The sequence below is a fragment of the Mus caroli genome, unplaced genomic scaffold (assembly GCF_978045245.1).
Source record: "Mus caroli unplaced genomic scaffold, Mus_caroli_1 scaffold_8, whole genome shotgun sequence".
Taxonomy (NCBI): domain Eukaryota; kingdom Metazoa; phylum Chordata; class Mammalia; order Rodentia; family Muridae; genus Mus; species Mus caroli.
The window spans coordinates 130,500,384-130,516,086 of NW_028227263.1; the positions used below are offsets into that span (position 1 = coordinate 130,500,384).

The 15,703-nt window shown below is 41.6% G+C and overlaps 1 protein-coding gene and 1 pseudogene across 3 annotated transcripts in view; both read left to right on the plus strand.

The window, feature by feature from the left end:
• The window catches only part of LOC147003536 (sulfotransferase 2A1-like), a 36,672-nt gene that overhangs the window by 6,206 nt on the left and 14,763 nt on the right, over nucleotides 1–15,703 (plus strand). Inside the window, exons 4-7 of one of the 3 annotated variants that reach the window (XM_085842187.1) lie at nucleotides 4,773–4,792; nucleotides 10,075–10,094; nucleotides 14,150–14,177; nucleotides 15,539–15,578. The exons of the other annotated variants lie outside the window; for them this stretch is intronic. Of the exons in view, the coding sequence (XP_085698313.1) occupies nucleotides 4,773–4,792; nucleotides 10,075–10,094; nucleotides 14,150–14,177; nucleotides 15,539–15,578 (108 nt within the window). The remainder of the gene's footprint in view (nucleotides 1–4,772; nucleotides 4,793–10,074; nucleotides 10,095–14,149; nucleotides 14,178–15,538; nucleotides 15,579–15,703) is intronic. 3 annotated transcript variants of the gene reach the window in all.
• On the plus strand, nucleotides 10,235–13,233 carry LOC147003537 (histone acetyltransferase KAT6B pseudogene; annotated as a pseudogene).

Below are 15,703 nucleotides of genomic sequence, written 5' to 3' on the forward strand. Positions count from 1 at the left end.
GCATCGGAGCAACGGACAGGTACACATGCTAGCTCTAGCCCAAAAAAAAAAAATTCAGTTTTGAAAGTGTTGCGGGGATGCAGTAGGATACGAAGCAAGTTTGAAGCAGTGCTAACCCAACACTGGTTCTACTTGGGTCAGAAGTTCGTAAATCGGAACTAGATACGGAGACAGGCGGTGTGCCGCAGTTTTTTTGGAAAACTGCTTAGGTGGAGGAAAGAAGGGTTCAAAAACATGGATCAGGCAACTGTTTTTAGTTTTCAGGAGTTGCTTAAGGAAAAAGGAGTAAGGCTTGAAGTACAATTAGTAAGAAATTTTTTAGATAAGATAGATAGCTGTTGTCCATGGTTCAAAGAAGAAGAAACGATAGATTGTGGAACCTGGGAGAAAGTTGGTGAGGCCCTGAAGCGAGTTAAAGTTTGAGATTAAGCTTTAGAGGCTGAGTCTCTTAAGATATTTCTAGTTTAGATAATGATTAATGTGGTTCCTATCCTAAATAGTAAAATTTAAGATAAGATATAAAGCAATGCCTCTTTACTAAAGCGTTAAAGCTTGCTTTAATAGGTATTCATAGGTATTAATTGATATCCAAACTTCGTAATATGATAGTAATGCTTCTAATATTGATTTTAACAGTGATAAATTGTTTTAAACGTAGGTTTTGCTTTCCCAAAGTTATAGGTATTATCCTAACCTTGCACAAAAAACTTAAAAATTATGGTTAAATCTGCCATTGTTCCATTGACTGCAGCTTGCAGTTTGATTGCAAATTTAAGATTAATGCTCAAATTAAAAAGTATTTTACCTTTGAGTCAATACAGGGCTCTGGGCAGTCCCAGAGCGGCTTGTGAATTTTCTTTTGTTTTGCAAACAATGCCTAAAAAAGTTTTTCCCTGTGTTCAAGAAAATTTCTTTTTAACAGTGTTACAGATCTATTCAGATGTTTAAAATAATGCTTAAATTCAAAGACTTTTGCTTCTAGTAAACTGGTAATCACTAGAAAATTTTGCCTCTATGTATGGCTAATATAGCTTTACATTATGTAAGAAAAATGTTTATTGTTTCTGCTTCTTTACAAGAAGCCAAAAGTTTTAATATTTCAGTATATATTGTTTCCTAAGTGGAAAGTATTTTATTAACTAATGCTTCTCAAGGGAAGTTTATCTTAAATCCTTGCTCTCACCCAAAAGATTCAGAGACAGTATCCTTTTGTTATTTGGTGTTTTGGTTTGCTGCAAGGGGTTTTGCAGGAAATAAAGAAAGCTTTTATAATTGTTGTTAATTGGTAATTAAAAATTAGTTGTGCCGAAGACAATTCTTTGGCCAGAAAAAACATTATTGTAAAGTCATTTTTCTCATCCTCCCAGCCAATCGTTTGGCCACGTGGGCCCAACTAGCTGCTGTGGGGCGGAGTCTTAAGACACACAGTTGCCCCTATTCCAGCACAAATAATCTAGTTGTGTGCTGTAGATGGTGTTTTAAAATGCTGAACAATCAAACCTTAATTTATATATTAATAGTCAAGGCTATATCTCTGAACTCATAATTACTTAAAATTGTTCGTCCCTCAGATACTATTAATTCTCAAATTTACAATTGCTTATACATATTTCTAGTTAATAGATAAATAAATTATGCATGTGTGACTCTTAATAACTTTTCTAGCCTTCTAGTTACAACCGTTCCTTAAGAAAAATAATTAAAAGTGCAATTAGTCACTGCCCCTTTACAGCCAAATATTTAAAATGTTTTGTCCAAAAAGTTATTAATTCAAAAGGTTAGATATTGTAAAATTTTAAACTTTAACCTCTTAAAAGACAAAAGAGAGAAATTGTATCCCCATATATACTATTTAGTGCATTTCCATGCACACTATTTAAAACATACCTTTATTTTCAAAATTTGAGATTAAAATGTCAAATTTAATAAATGCTTTTTAGTATCTTAAAAGGATCTACTTATTGGCTTATAAATTGATCCTAAAACAGCTACCTTATTAGGAAAGGGAAAAACAGGTTCTCTCCACAGAACTCTACAGAAGCATATTGGTAATTCGTGTGCTGAGCTGACAGGTAAGTTAACTCAGTGTCCTGATTAAAAGGACTAAAAGATTAAATTCATGTTTTAGATCCATCCTTGCTTGTCATTTTTCCAGTTTAGACTAGCTTCTAGCCTTTTAACTTTATGGCAATAGTACATCAGAGACTGTATATTCAGACTTAGTAAAATTAGTCATTTAATAGAGTCATAATGATTTTTCACTCTTCTTAAGTGTGACCAGCCATTCTAACTCAATCTTAGACTGGTCTAATATTCAGTTCAATTATTAGAGATTCCTATATTCAAATTACCTAGCAAAGTTAATTCAGAGCATTTGCCCCAAGGTCACCAAAGGCTCATCTTGCCTTTACCTTATTTGTCCTAAACTTTTTGCAGACTGACATTAAAGGTCAGTCTGCAGCGGAACGCCACTGGCACCCAGTTACTTCTAATTCTTATGCATTGGCAAAATGGAAAGACCCCTTGACTAATAAATGGAAGGGTCCAGATCCAGTCCTAATTTGGGGAAGAGGGTCGGTTTGTGTTTTTTCACGAGATGAAGATGAAGCACGGTGGCTACCAGAGAGATTAATTCGTCAGGTAAACACAGATTCTGTCTCTCCTCGTAAGTATCACCTTGAGGACTAAATTTCCTCTTGAGCTGGGAGTGGAAGCTCTCAAAAAACACTGTTTCCTCTGAGCCAATTCCCCTACAAAAGGCCGGAGACAAACTTTAGCTTTACAATTTGCATCTAAATAAAGTACCTTGACTTCTCCAAACAAAAAATTTACATTACTACACTCTAATTGTTTAGTATTCTTCCTTCTCTCAAGCAGGTCAATCTACATTCTCCGGTTCTCCGCCCCTAAGAGCAAACAGGTGGTTCTGCTAATCTCCCTTCCAAGGACATCCCAGCATGTGGCCTTTCAGTCTAAGATAAGATTTAGATTTACCAGGAGAGCTAGGGAAGTAGAAATTTCATATATATTTACAAAGATTAGTTCTTATTTTGATAGATATAGGCTTAGTCCCTTAACTGGCCTCTGGCTTTTCACCCTTGCTGTTACTGCAAGGTGTCCTTAGTTCCTCAGGCTACTGGGAATAACAGAGATGAAGAGAAAAGACTTTTAGCTCCTATTTTAACCAAAATTAATGGTGTTAATAGTGACATAATTCTTGTCTAGGCCTTGCTAAATCTGAGGTTGACAAGTCTCACATAGAGGCCTCGCAATAACTCAGAATTGCGATACTGATTCATAATCATATGAATACGCTATGGGTACCGCTTGGCGCAGGAGATCACTGCGGAGGGAAGGTCCAATTTGACCGTTTCTGAGTTCCCTGTGCGACACACCTGATTTGAAAGAGGTTGGTATCCGACTCCAGCTAAACACTAAAAATACTTACGGCTCTGCCTCCCCTCCCCAAAAGATACCAAGAGCCACAGATGTGAGTTGTTACTCACGGGAGGAATCAGGTTAATGTCCACCCAAGTCAAGGTTAAAGGCCCACTCATCTACGGATGAGAAAATCTTTTGATCACCTCTGTTAAGCATTGCCTATTTAAACTTAATTAATAGGGGGGAGAGAGATTGGAGACCTTGCTGTCGTAAGAGCAGGCCCTTCACTGCCTCCCACCCAAAAAAAATAAAAAAGCCAATTGGCCTTGTACTAGGAGCCAGCCAGTCTTAATCGCTTCTCACTGTTTCCCCTGCCTGTCACCCAAAATTGTGGATAATTATCAGTTCAGTGTTATTCTAAAATTGTTTAGCTAAACTCAGCCAGGGTTCCAACGCCCTACTTAAAAGGCAAACAGGTAGCTACCTATTCAGCACTAATTAGCATTATAAAGTCAGAGCCTACAGCCTTAGCCAGATACAGTTTACCATTAGAATAGTTAAGAAATCCCACGGAAATAGGTTTTTTCTTTAGCCCTAGGAACTTAGGCAGAACTATTGAACATAGATAATCTTTCTGCCACAGGCCACCCCTTTTTTATTTTTATTTTTGTTATCTAATGGGGGGAAATGTGGTCTCCCTTCCCCCCAGCTTGGAACCTGCCTGCTCTAGGGTGGAGCTACCGGCTCATTCGTCCTGCCACGCCCACTGCTGGAACCTGACTCTGCTGCCTGGAGGCACACACGTGTTTGTCCTGCTACTGGACCCTGAGTTACTTGGCGGGAAATTGGGTTCCCTCCCCCTTCCTTTATAAACTGAGTGTTTGGAAATATTAAATTGAGCCTCGATCAGAACTTGTTGTCCTGGCTTCATTCTTTTCTTCCGCCCTATCTGGTTACCTCTCTTTGCAGGGAACTGCCATTCTCAGTTGAACCGTTCGTGTTGTGGACCGCGGGCGGGCCGCAACAGTTTGTAACTCTAGTTTCTTCTGAAGAGGTGTCTGATGTGTCTGTCACTGAAAAGTACAGCAGAGAGGAGGCCTTGGCAGGCTCCTCTCTCAACCTCTCCATGCTCCATTATGATAACACTTCAGAAACCATGGCAGACAGAAACCTTTCCTTTCCCCAAAGCACATTTGGGTCCAGGCAGATATCAGCCATCTGGAAGCACTTCTACTTGTCACCCCTTAGTTGCTCAAAGGCTGTGTGTGTCCACTGTATGAATGAGTTCAGTAGAGGGAAGAACAGGAAGGACCTGGTCACAAGCTGCCTCATCAGGCACATGTGGAGAGCATATTGCTCCATTGTACTGCAGGAGAACGGGAGCAACACAGGCATCCCACCATTGTACCCTGTGCCCTGAACCCTGATGCCTGCCCTGCTGCCCCAAGAAGGGGATCTCAACTCTGCATCGTTATCTCCAGGCAAATGAGTCAAAGAGTCCCCTTCTGCCTCCTCATCCCCCGACAGACTTCCTGAGGTCCTGTCATCACACATAAATCCTGGGGATGTGTCCCCAGAAGATGTGTCCATGTTGTCATCCTCTGATGACTTGAGGGAGGCCTCTGTAGTGTTTTCTCCAGAGAAGCAGCCACCAGACACAGTAAATCCAAGGTTGGAATCAGGCACTGTCTTCCAGCAAAATTAAGGTGATGAGAAAACTATAGTCAGAAGTCTGGCATCACTTTTCCCTGTCCCTAATGGTCAGTCTCAAAGCAGTGTGCCAGTACTGTAGCTGCATTATTAGTCGGGGGAAGAAGGGAGATATTGGCACCAGTTGTTTGATGCAACACCTGTACAGACGCCACCCTGAGGTGGTTGGGAACCCAAGGACTTTCTGGGTGCAAGTTTGGCAATCTCTCCATATGCCACTTTGGCCTCTGCAGAAATATCCTCCAAATTAACTGACTTGCCAGCAGTGGTCAGAAAAAAAAACCCTCAAGGTGTGTTTCCTACTAATAGCAAGAAGACCACCAAGCTATGGAATCACTTTTCTATTTGTTCAGCAGACTCAACAAAGGTGGTGTGCCTGCACTGTGACCGGACCATCAGCAGGGGCAAGAAGCCCACAAACCTGGGCATCAGCTGTCTTCTGAACCATCTGCAGCAGTTCCATGGCCATGTACTCAAGAATGGCATCTCAGAGACCACTCTGTCCCATTCTCCAGGCATCTGGAGGCCTCTGGGCATAGAGCTCTTAGGGCCTTTCCCTTTCCGTGACTCCACAGAGAAGTTCTATGACTCTCATCAAGTTGCCAAAAAAATCACAAGTCTCATAGCTGAAATGATTGCACTTGACCTTCACCCACATTCCTTTGTAGACAATGTTGGCTTTAACAGGCTGCTCGAATACTTGAAACCTTGTATTCTTTACTCTCCCCTTCCTACTTCTCTAGAACAGCTATCCCAGATATGTATGACAATATGAAACAGATAATTATGTCACATCTGAAGGAAGCTGAGAGTGGTGTGGTTCACTTCACCTCTTGAATATGGATGAGTAGCCAGACTCGTGAATATCTGACCATTATAGCTCACTGGGTCACCTTCACACCCACTGTCCAACCACATTGTGAGGACCACCATTGCTCAGCACTTTTAGATGTGTCACAGATTGACTGTGACAATAGTGGAAATAGCATTCAGAAGCAATTGGAGTGTTGGTGGGAAGCCTAGGTGACTTCCATTGGCCTTCAGATTGGCATCACTGTCACTGACAATCCAAGCATAGGGAAGATGCTGAGTGAGGGTGAACACTCAAGTGTGCAGTATTTCAGTCACACAGTGAATCTGATTGTGAGTGAGGCTATCAAGAGCCAGAGGATGGTCAAGAACTTACTGAGTATTGCCCGGAAGCTGTGTGAGCGGGTCCATCAGTCACCCAGAGTAAGAGAGAAGTTAGCAGAACTGCAGAAAGACTACGAGCTGCCACAGCACCAGGTGATCCAGGATGTACCGTCTAGGTGAAGCACATTGTTCCACATGCTTGAACATCTGATTGAGCAGAAGAGGGCAGTTAACCAGGTATCCATTGAATGTAACTTCAGAGAATTGATCAACTGTGACCAGTGGAAGGTCATGAGGTCTGTGTGCCATGTGCTGAGATCATTTGATGCTGCAATCCGAGAGATGAGTGCCCACATATCTACGCTGAGCCAGGTAATCCCCATGATCCACAGCCTCAGCAGAAAAGTGGAGATGCTGTTTGGGGAGACCATGGGCATTGACACCATGCTTAAGTCCCTGAGGGAAGCCATGGCGAGCTGCCTGTCTGCCACCCTTCATGACCACAGATACATCATTGCCACACTGTTGGACCCTCGCTACAAAGCTTCCCTGTTCACAGAAGAGGAGGCAGGGCAGTACAGGCAAGACTTAATCAGGGAGCTAGAAATACTGAATTCTACCTCAGAGGACACTGCCACCTCCAATGGCTGTGACTCAGGGACCCCACTTAAAGACACTGGCACAGAGGAGAGCCTGTGGTCACTCGCACCGATAGAGAGAGATCAGAGAGAGAAACTATCTGAAGACATGGTGCTTGCGTATTTGGAGGAAGAGGTGCTGGAACACAGCTGTGACCCACTTACCTACTGGAACCTAAAGCAGTCATTGTGGCCTGGGCAGTCTAACTTAGCAGTCTGATTTCTGGGCTGTCCCCCAAGTACAGTCCCCTCAGAAAAGTTGTTCAGCATATCCAAAGATGCTGGCAGCTTTGGCCAGCCCAGTCTCATGATGGAGCATTTTGAAAAGCTAGTCTTTTAAAAAAGTGAATCTTCCTTTGATATGCTTTCAGTATTGAACTCATTGATGGAGCCACCAGACTGTAAACGTCCTTCAGAGTGCTAGCTATTGTACCAGGGCTGACTTGCCTGGATGGGCCATTTAGGACCCCAGACCAGGCATCTGGGGCTACCTGCCAGTTCTCACCATAATACCCACATGTGCCTTACTCCTCCTTCAGGCCAGGTGTCAAGGTGCATTTTCAGAAGCCCACTAGAAACAAAGTCTTGGCAATTATGAATTAGGATGATCAGGTTTAAAACTATAAAGGTTTTTTGTTTTGTTTTGAGAGGATAATAATCTGTTTTACTAGAATGAAAGGAAGATGTAAACAATTTTATTATGTAGGGTTTTTATTCAGTTGTGTAAAAACCATAAATTAGGTGCTGTATTTTAATTAAATATTTTATTTGCAACCAAACAGCTTTTGTGGCTGTTAAATGAAACCTGTAAATAGGAGGTGGAGGTTAAGCCATCCTGACTGAACAGTTCTTAACCACAGGCTCCAAAAGTATGTCCTAGAGGGAATATTCTGGAAGCTGTTTACATTACAGAACCAGGAATTTGAAAACAAAACTCAACTTGGGCATATCATGGAGTGTCAATCACATGGCGAATTGGTCATGAGCACGTTCCAATGTCAGGTGTTGCAATCAGGTTTTACAGGGTCAGTTAACTCAGAGATATCCTGCTTATTATGAGTCCCTTGAAATTTAATCCAATTTTTAAAGTCATGCTTAGGACTTCACCAGTGCATGATATGACATGTATAAAAGAGATAGGGCCTGTTTATCAAATATCCCTGCCTCTGGTTTACTTTTTGCATCTCTATACAATAAAGCTATCTAGTAAGAAGTATGTGCTGACCCCTCAGAGCTTGACCAGATATAGCTCAGATTCTTCTTTGAGGAGGTAGCTTGTTGACAAGGAAAGCGCTTGTATATTGCAGTCATGAGAAAAATCTTAGATATTTAGATTTTTTTCCTATGATAGGGAAGCCTAAACCATCATTGGTACATTATAGAGTGCCAAGGATATCAAAATGAAGTATCAGCTATCAGACACTTTACCTGACTCCAAAGTTTTTGCTTATGTCTTAAAAAAAAAAAGTTTTTCATTTTCTCATTGCAAATCAGTTAAATATTATGGGTGAAACAAATCACTCATTTGCCTCTGATATTTTAGAAAAAAAAATGTTTTGTTGAAATAGTGTATGTAGGCTCTGTATTTAATTTGCCTGGACTATGCTTTCGTGTGTTTATAAATGACGAACTTGGATACTGAAATTAAACTTTTTATTTTTTTAATACTTTTTATTAGGTATTTTCCTCATTTACATTTCCAATGCTATCCCAAAAGTCTCCTATATCCTCCCACCTACTCCCCTACCCACCTATTCCCACTTTTTGGCCCTGGAATTCCCCTGTACTGGGGCATATAAAGTTGGCAAGTCCAATGGGCCTCTCTTTCCAGTGATGGCCGACTAGGTCATCTTTTGATACATATGCAGCTAGAGTCAAGAGCTCCGGAGCTAGAGAAAGTACCCAAGGAACTAAAGGGATCTGCAAGCCTATAGGTAGAACAACATTATGAACTAACCAGTACCCCGGAGCTAGCTAGACTTCAAGTCCTATATTGAACAGTTAGGGAAAGAGTGGGCAGCCTTATCCAGTCCCTGCTTTTAGTGGGATTGCTTTCAGTTTCTCACCATTTACTTTGATGTTAGCTACTGGTTTGCTGTATATTGCTTTTATTATGTCAAGGTATGGGGCTTGAATTCCTGATCTTTCCAAGACTTTTATCATTAAGGGGTGTTGGACTTTTTCTAATGTTTTCTCATCATCCAAAGAGATGATCATTTGTTTTTTGCCATTGAGTTTGTTTATATAGCAGATTATGTTGACAGATTTCCATATATTGAACCATCCTTGCATCCCTAGGATGAAGTTTGCTTGAACATGAAGGATGATAGTTGGATGTTTTCTTAGATTCGGTTTGTTAAAATTTTATTAATTATTTTTGAGTCGATATTCATAAGGGAAATTGATCTGAAGTACTCTTTCTTTGTTGGGTCTCTATATGATTTAGGTATCAAAGTAATTGTGGCTTCAAAGAATGAATTGGGTAGAGTACTTTCTGTTTTGATTTTTTGGAATAGTTTAGGAGATTTGGAATTAGGTCTTCTTTGAAGGTCTGATAGAACTCTGCACTAAACCCATCTGGTCCTGGGCTTTTTCTGTTTGGGAGACTATTGATGACTGCTTCTATTTCTTTAGGGGAAATGGAACTGTTTAGGTCATTAATCTGAACCTGATTTAACTTTGGTACCTGGTATCTGTCTAGGAAATTGTCCATTTAATTTAGGTTTTACCATTTTGTAGAGTATAGACTTTTGTTGTAGGATCTGATGAATTTTTAGATTTCCTCAGATTCTGTTGTTATATCTATCTTTTCATTTCTGATTTTGTTAATTAGGATACTGTCCCTCTGCCCTCTAGTTAGTCTAGCTAAAAGTTTATTTATCCTGTTGATTTTCTTAAAAACCAGCTCTTGGTTTGGATAATTCTTTGAATAGTTTTTATTGTTTCCACTTGGTTGATTTCTACCTTGAGTTTATTTCCTTCCACCGATTCATATTGGGTGTTTTTACTTCCTTTTGGTCTAGAGATTTTGGGTATGCAGTCGAGCTGCTAGTGTGTGCTCACTTCAGCTTCTTTTTGGAGACACTCAGATCTATGACTTTTCCTTGTAGGACCGCTTTCATTGTGACCTATACATTTGGGTATGTTGTGGGTTCATTTTCATTAAACTCTAGAGTTTTTAATTTCTTTCTTTCTTTCTTCCTTGACCAAGTTATCATCGAGTATAGTGTTGTTCAGCTTCCACATGTATGTGGGATTTCTATTATCTATGTTGTTATTGAAGATCAGCCTTAGTCCGTGGAAATCTAATAGAGCACATGGTATCCATTCTATAATTTTGTATTGCCTAGGCCTGTTTTGTGACTTATTATATGGTCAATTTTGGAGAAGGTAATCTGACATGTTGAAAAGAGGATATATCGTTTTATTTTTGGATGAAATGTGTAAAGATAGCATTTAAATCCATTTGTTTCATAACTTCTATTATTTTCACTGTGTGTCCATTTATTTTCTGTTTCCAGGATCTGTCCATTGATGAGAGTGGGGTGTTGAAATATCCCAGTATTATTGTTAGAGTTATAATGTGTGCTTTGATTTTTATCAAATTTTCTTTAATGAATGTGGATGCACTTGCATTTGGAGCATAGATGTTTATAATTTAGAGTTCATTATTGTAAACTTTACCTTTGATGAGTAAGAAGTGTCCCTCCTTATATTTTTGGAGAACTTTAGTTTGAAAGTCCATTTTGAGTTGAAGGTGTAGAATTCTCACCTCCTCCTCCACTAGGCTTGTGTAGATGCTTCCATGTTCCTGCCTTGATGATAATGGATTCAAACTCTGAACCTGTGAGCCTGCCCCAATTAAATGCTGTTCTTATAGGAGTTGCCTTAGTCATGGTGTCTGTTCACAGCAGTAAAATCCTAACTAAAAAAACCCCTGCTGATCCCATTCCAATATGTAGCTTCTGTTTGAGGATTAAAGAGTCAAATTGTGAAAAGAAACCAGAAGAACTTGTATCTTGTGCAGATTGTGTCAGTAGTGGATATCCATCCTGTCTGAATTTTTTCCTGAATTAACCACAAATGTGAAGGCCTTGAAGTGGCAGTGCATCAAGTACAAGACCTGCAGAACATGTCAAGTCCAGGGAAAATATGCAGATAATATACTTTTTTTTTTTTTATTCCTGTGATAAAAGATTCCATATGGCGTGCTGTGACCCACCACTTTCCAGACTGACAAAAGAATTGTAACCAGTGATAAAGGATCCATAAGTGCATTCACAGGAAGGGGTCACCTGATACTGAAATTAAAATAAACATCAAAAAAGAAAGTGCAGATGTAAGTCTGATGGGAAACACAGATATCGTGACTGAAGAGTATCTGGACAATTTTAATCAGGCCCAGGACTGTCTTGGGAGAAAATCGAATTTGAAAGTGGATTGGAAGACTGTGGTCACTACCCCTCAGTAATAGAGTTCAGAAAATATGATATCCAAACCTGGTACTCCTTGCCTTACCCACAGAAATATGCAAGATTATCAAAGTTTTACCTGTGTGAATTCTTTCTTAAATATATGAAGAGTAAAAATATTTTGCTATGACACTCAAAGAAGTGTGGATGGTTTCTTCCTACAGCAAATAAATTTTCCTGAAGGAAAGACCTTCCGGTATTTGAAGTTGGTGGAAATATATGTAATATGTACTGCCAAAACATTTACTTCGCCAAGCTCTTACTAGACCACAAAACCTTGTATTATGATTTTGAGCCATTCCTTTTTAATGTCCTTACAAAAAATTATGAAAAAGGCTGTCATGTGGTTGGATAATTCTCCAAGGAAAAGCTCTGCCAGCAGAAGTATAATTTGGCCAGCATAATGATCATGCCCCAGCACCAAAGGGAAGGATTTGGATGCTTTCTCATTGAATTCATCTATTTGCTTTCTCAAGGAGAAGGCCAAGCAGGGTCTCACGAAAGCCACTCTCTGACCTGGGCCAGCTCTCCTATCTGACCTACTGGAAAAGTGTCATCTTGGAATACCTCTACAACCACCACAAGAGGCACATCAGCTTCAAGGTCATTAGGAGAGCCACAGGTATGTGCCCACATGGCATTGCCACCACTCTGCAGCACCTCCACATGATTGATGGAGAGATGGCAGGTTTGTGATCATAAGAAGGGAAAAGTTGATATTGAGCCACATGGAAAAGCTGAAGAACTGTTCCCAAACCAACAAAATTGATCCAGACGTTCTAAGATGGACTCCAATTTTAATTTCTATTGCTGTGTTTTCTGAGGAAGAGTGAGAAGCTGAGAAAGAGCCTGAATGACTAGTGGAACAAGCCAGCTGCTGGGAGAAGGAGGATCAAGAGATCCTGTAGTCTAGAGTTACCAGTGGGCAATCATCTGCAAAAGTACAATAAAAATAAATAAATACCTGCATTGTCCAGATAGGCAGCCAGTGGCCGGGGAGAGAGGACAGTAGTTAAAACTGTCAAAAGAGAGCAGTGAAGAAGAGGAAGAGGAAAAGGAGGAGGACGATGATGAGGAAGAGGAAGATGATGGGGAAGAGGAGGAGAGCATTCACACATCTCCCCCACAGTTGACTAAGCCACAGTCAGATTCCATTAAAAGAAAGAGGACTTTTGTAGTAAAGAAGAAAAAAGGTCATAAACGCAGGAGGATCAACAGCAGCGTAACCATTGAGACCATTTCCAAGAGGACAGAAGTGCTGAATGAGCCCTTTGACAACTCAGATGAGGAGAGAACAATGCTGCAGCTGGAGCCTACCTGTGAGGTCCCAGTGAGAGAGGGACAGAAAGTCAGTTCTTAGAAAAGCATTCCAACATCACGCAGGGAAGAAAAGGCAGACAGAGGAAGAGGAAGGAATCGACAATCATTTCTTCAAGAATGCTGCCCTTTGTAGAAAAGATGTAGGCAATGATGCATAACACTTGAAAGTAGGCAGTAAAGACAATCCTGAGCCTCTAAAGTGCAGACAAGTGTGGCCAAAAGGAGTGAAGCAAGGGCTCTCCAAGAGGAAGCAAAGCAAAGAGAGGATAGATGAGTTCAAGCTGAATCTGTATGGGAAGAACAGGATGAGGAAGGAGGAGGAGGAGGGAGAGGAGGAAGAGGAGGAAGAGGAGAAAAAGACCAAGGTGGTGCTGAAAGTAAACAAAACACAGAAGAGGAAATCTCCTAGGAAAAGGAAGACCCTGTGCATTTGGATGACCATGAAGAGGATGAGGATGAGGAAGAAGAGCCATCTCACAATGAGGACCATGATGCAGATGATGAAGAATGTGGCCACATGGAGGCTGCCAACATGGAGAGAGGAGACCTCCCAAGAGAAACCTTCAAAGATGCACTAAAGGGCCAGGAGACTTATTTAGACCTGAACATTCAGTTGAGCCACTTGAACCCTGGGGTCTTGATAAACTGCAGTGTTGATCTCACAGTGTCATGTAACAGTGAGACAAAGGAGCTTGCTGGGGACACTGGAATTGCACCTGAGTCTGACAGGGAGCACCAGGAAGAAAAGACACAGAAGCAGGACCAAAAGAACAGTGATGGTATGGATGCTGATCTCAAAGAGGGAGGCCCAGCAGCTGTGGAAATTGACTCCAAGACTGCCCAGGCTATTCAGTCTTTGACCCAAGAAAACAGGGAAAAAGATGACACCTTTCCAGATTGTGCTGAGACTCAAGAGGCCTGTAGAAGCCTGCAAAACTAAATGCACACAGACCAAAGTCCTCAAATTCCCACCATACTGGACGAGTGCCAACAGTCCAAGGTAGCCCACTTTAATCTGTCCATTCCTTTCCAGGCAAGTCAGTTCATTCTGTCAATAGCCCCAGTGTCCCTGCTAGAGAATAGCTTTATCCAAATTAGCCCTGATCAGACTGCCATCACAGTGCCACCTCTGCAGAACATGGAGACCAGTCCAATGATGGACATCCTGTCAGTGTCAGATCACTCACAGCAGGTCATTGACAGCAGGTTCAGTGACCTGGGCAGTATTGAGAGCACAAGAGAGAACAACGAGAACCCAAGCAGCTATGACTCAACCATGGGAGGCAGCATCTGTGGAAATAGCTCTTCCCAGAATAGTTGCTCCTATAGCAGTCTCACCTCTAGCAATCTGACACAGAACAGCTGTGCTGTCACCCAGCAGATGTCCAACATCAGCGGTAACTGCAGCATGATGCAGCAGACCAGCATCAGCTCCCCTCCAACCTGCAGCGTCAAGTTTCCCCAAGGCTGTGTGGTGGAGAGGCCTCCCAGTAGCAGTCAGCAGCTAGCTCAGTGCAGCATGGTCACCAATTTCACCCCACCCATGAAGCTGGCTGACATCCCCGAGACCAGCAATACCAACATTGGCTTATATGAGTGAATGGGTCAAAGTGATTTTGGGGATGGGCACTACCCACAGCCATCTGCCACCTTCAACCCTGACAAACTGCAGCAGTTAACTAATACACTTATTAATCATTCCACTGCTGTGACCTCCTATGCAAACAGTGTCTCTTTGTCCACACCATTAAGCAACACAGGGCTTGTTCAGCTTTCACAGTCTCTACACTCTGTCCCTGAAGGACCTCAAGCACAAGCTACCATGACCCCAACCCCTAACCTGACTCCTCCTCCCATGAATCTGCCACCATCTCTCCTGCAGCAGAACAAGTCAGCATCGAATATTGGCATCTCCCACAGCCAAATACTGCAAACTCAGATAGCCAGCAAGGACCACGTCTCCATAAGAACTAAGTCCGAATCTCTGCCACCAGATGCTGCCACCCATCAGTCACAAATCGATGGGCGTTCCCAAACTGTAGCCATGCAGGGTCCTGCATGGACTTTAACAATGCAAAGAGGCATGAACATGAGTGTGAACTTGATGCCAGCACCAGCCTACAATGTCATCTCCGTAAATATGAACATGAACACTCTGAATGCCATGAATGGGTATAGCATGTCCCAGCCGATGATGAACAGGATGATGAAGAGTGGTTACCACAGCTACCATGGCTCCATGAATCAACCCCCCCAGTACCCGATGCAGTTGCATATGTGCCCATCTGCTGGGCATATGATGGGAAGCCAGCCATATGCCCAGCAGCCGATGCAGACCCCACCCCACACTAACATGATGTACACGGCCCTGGGACCCCATGGCTACATGAACATGGGCATGTCCAAACAGTCTCCCAATGGATCCTACATGAGAAGGTAGACAGCCTGGCAGCCCACCCAGCCCACTGGGCCCCACTATTGGATTGATCTGCGCAAATACCTTTGAAGAGTACGATTTCAAAACCAGCATTGGTGTGAGTACAAAAACATTTGTTGGCACCATTTATTCAAAAAAAAAAAAAAAAAAAAAAAAAGCTGTATGCAGCAGAATGCCTTATACAAGTCGTTTTTCTTCTTTCCTTTTTTTTTCTTTTTTCATACCTTTATTTCTGTTACTTTTATATAAAATTCTTTGCAAAGGAAGGCCTCTCTTAGGACTCTAGTTGGCAGTAGCCACACATCTTGCCTGTTTCCATTTAACAGTGTGCATACAAGCCCCTTCCCAAATCACCTGTTTTAATACTGAACCTCCAGCTTTTCTTCTTCCTTGTCTACTCCATGGAAATGCCTTTAGCATTTCAATTACTGTATATTTTGTTTAAGGTGACCCTTCAGTATGCCACTAATTTCTTTGATGGTGACAGTGCATTTTGTAGTACTGTACAAGTGTTGTGCTAACGGTAAGCCACTTCTTAAGGTTTTTGCTTTTTTTTTTTTTTTTGCCTTGATTAGGGTACCCTAATTTGAGGTTTTAAAAAAGTATCTATT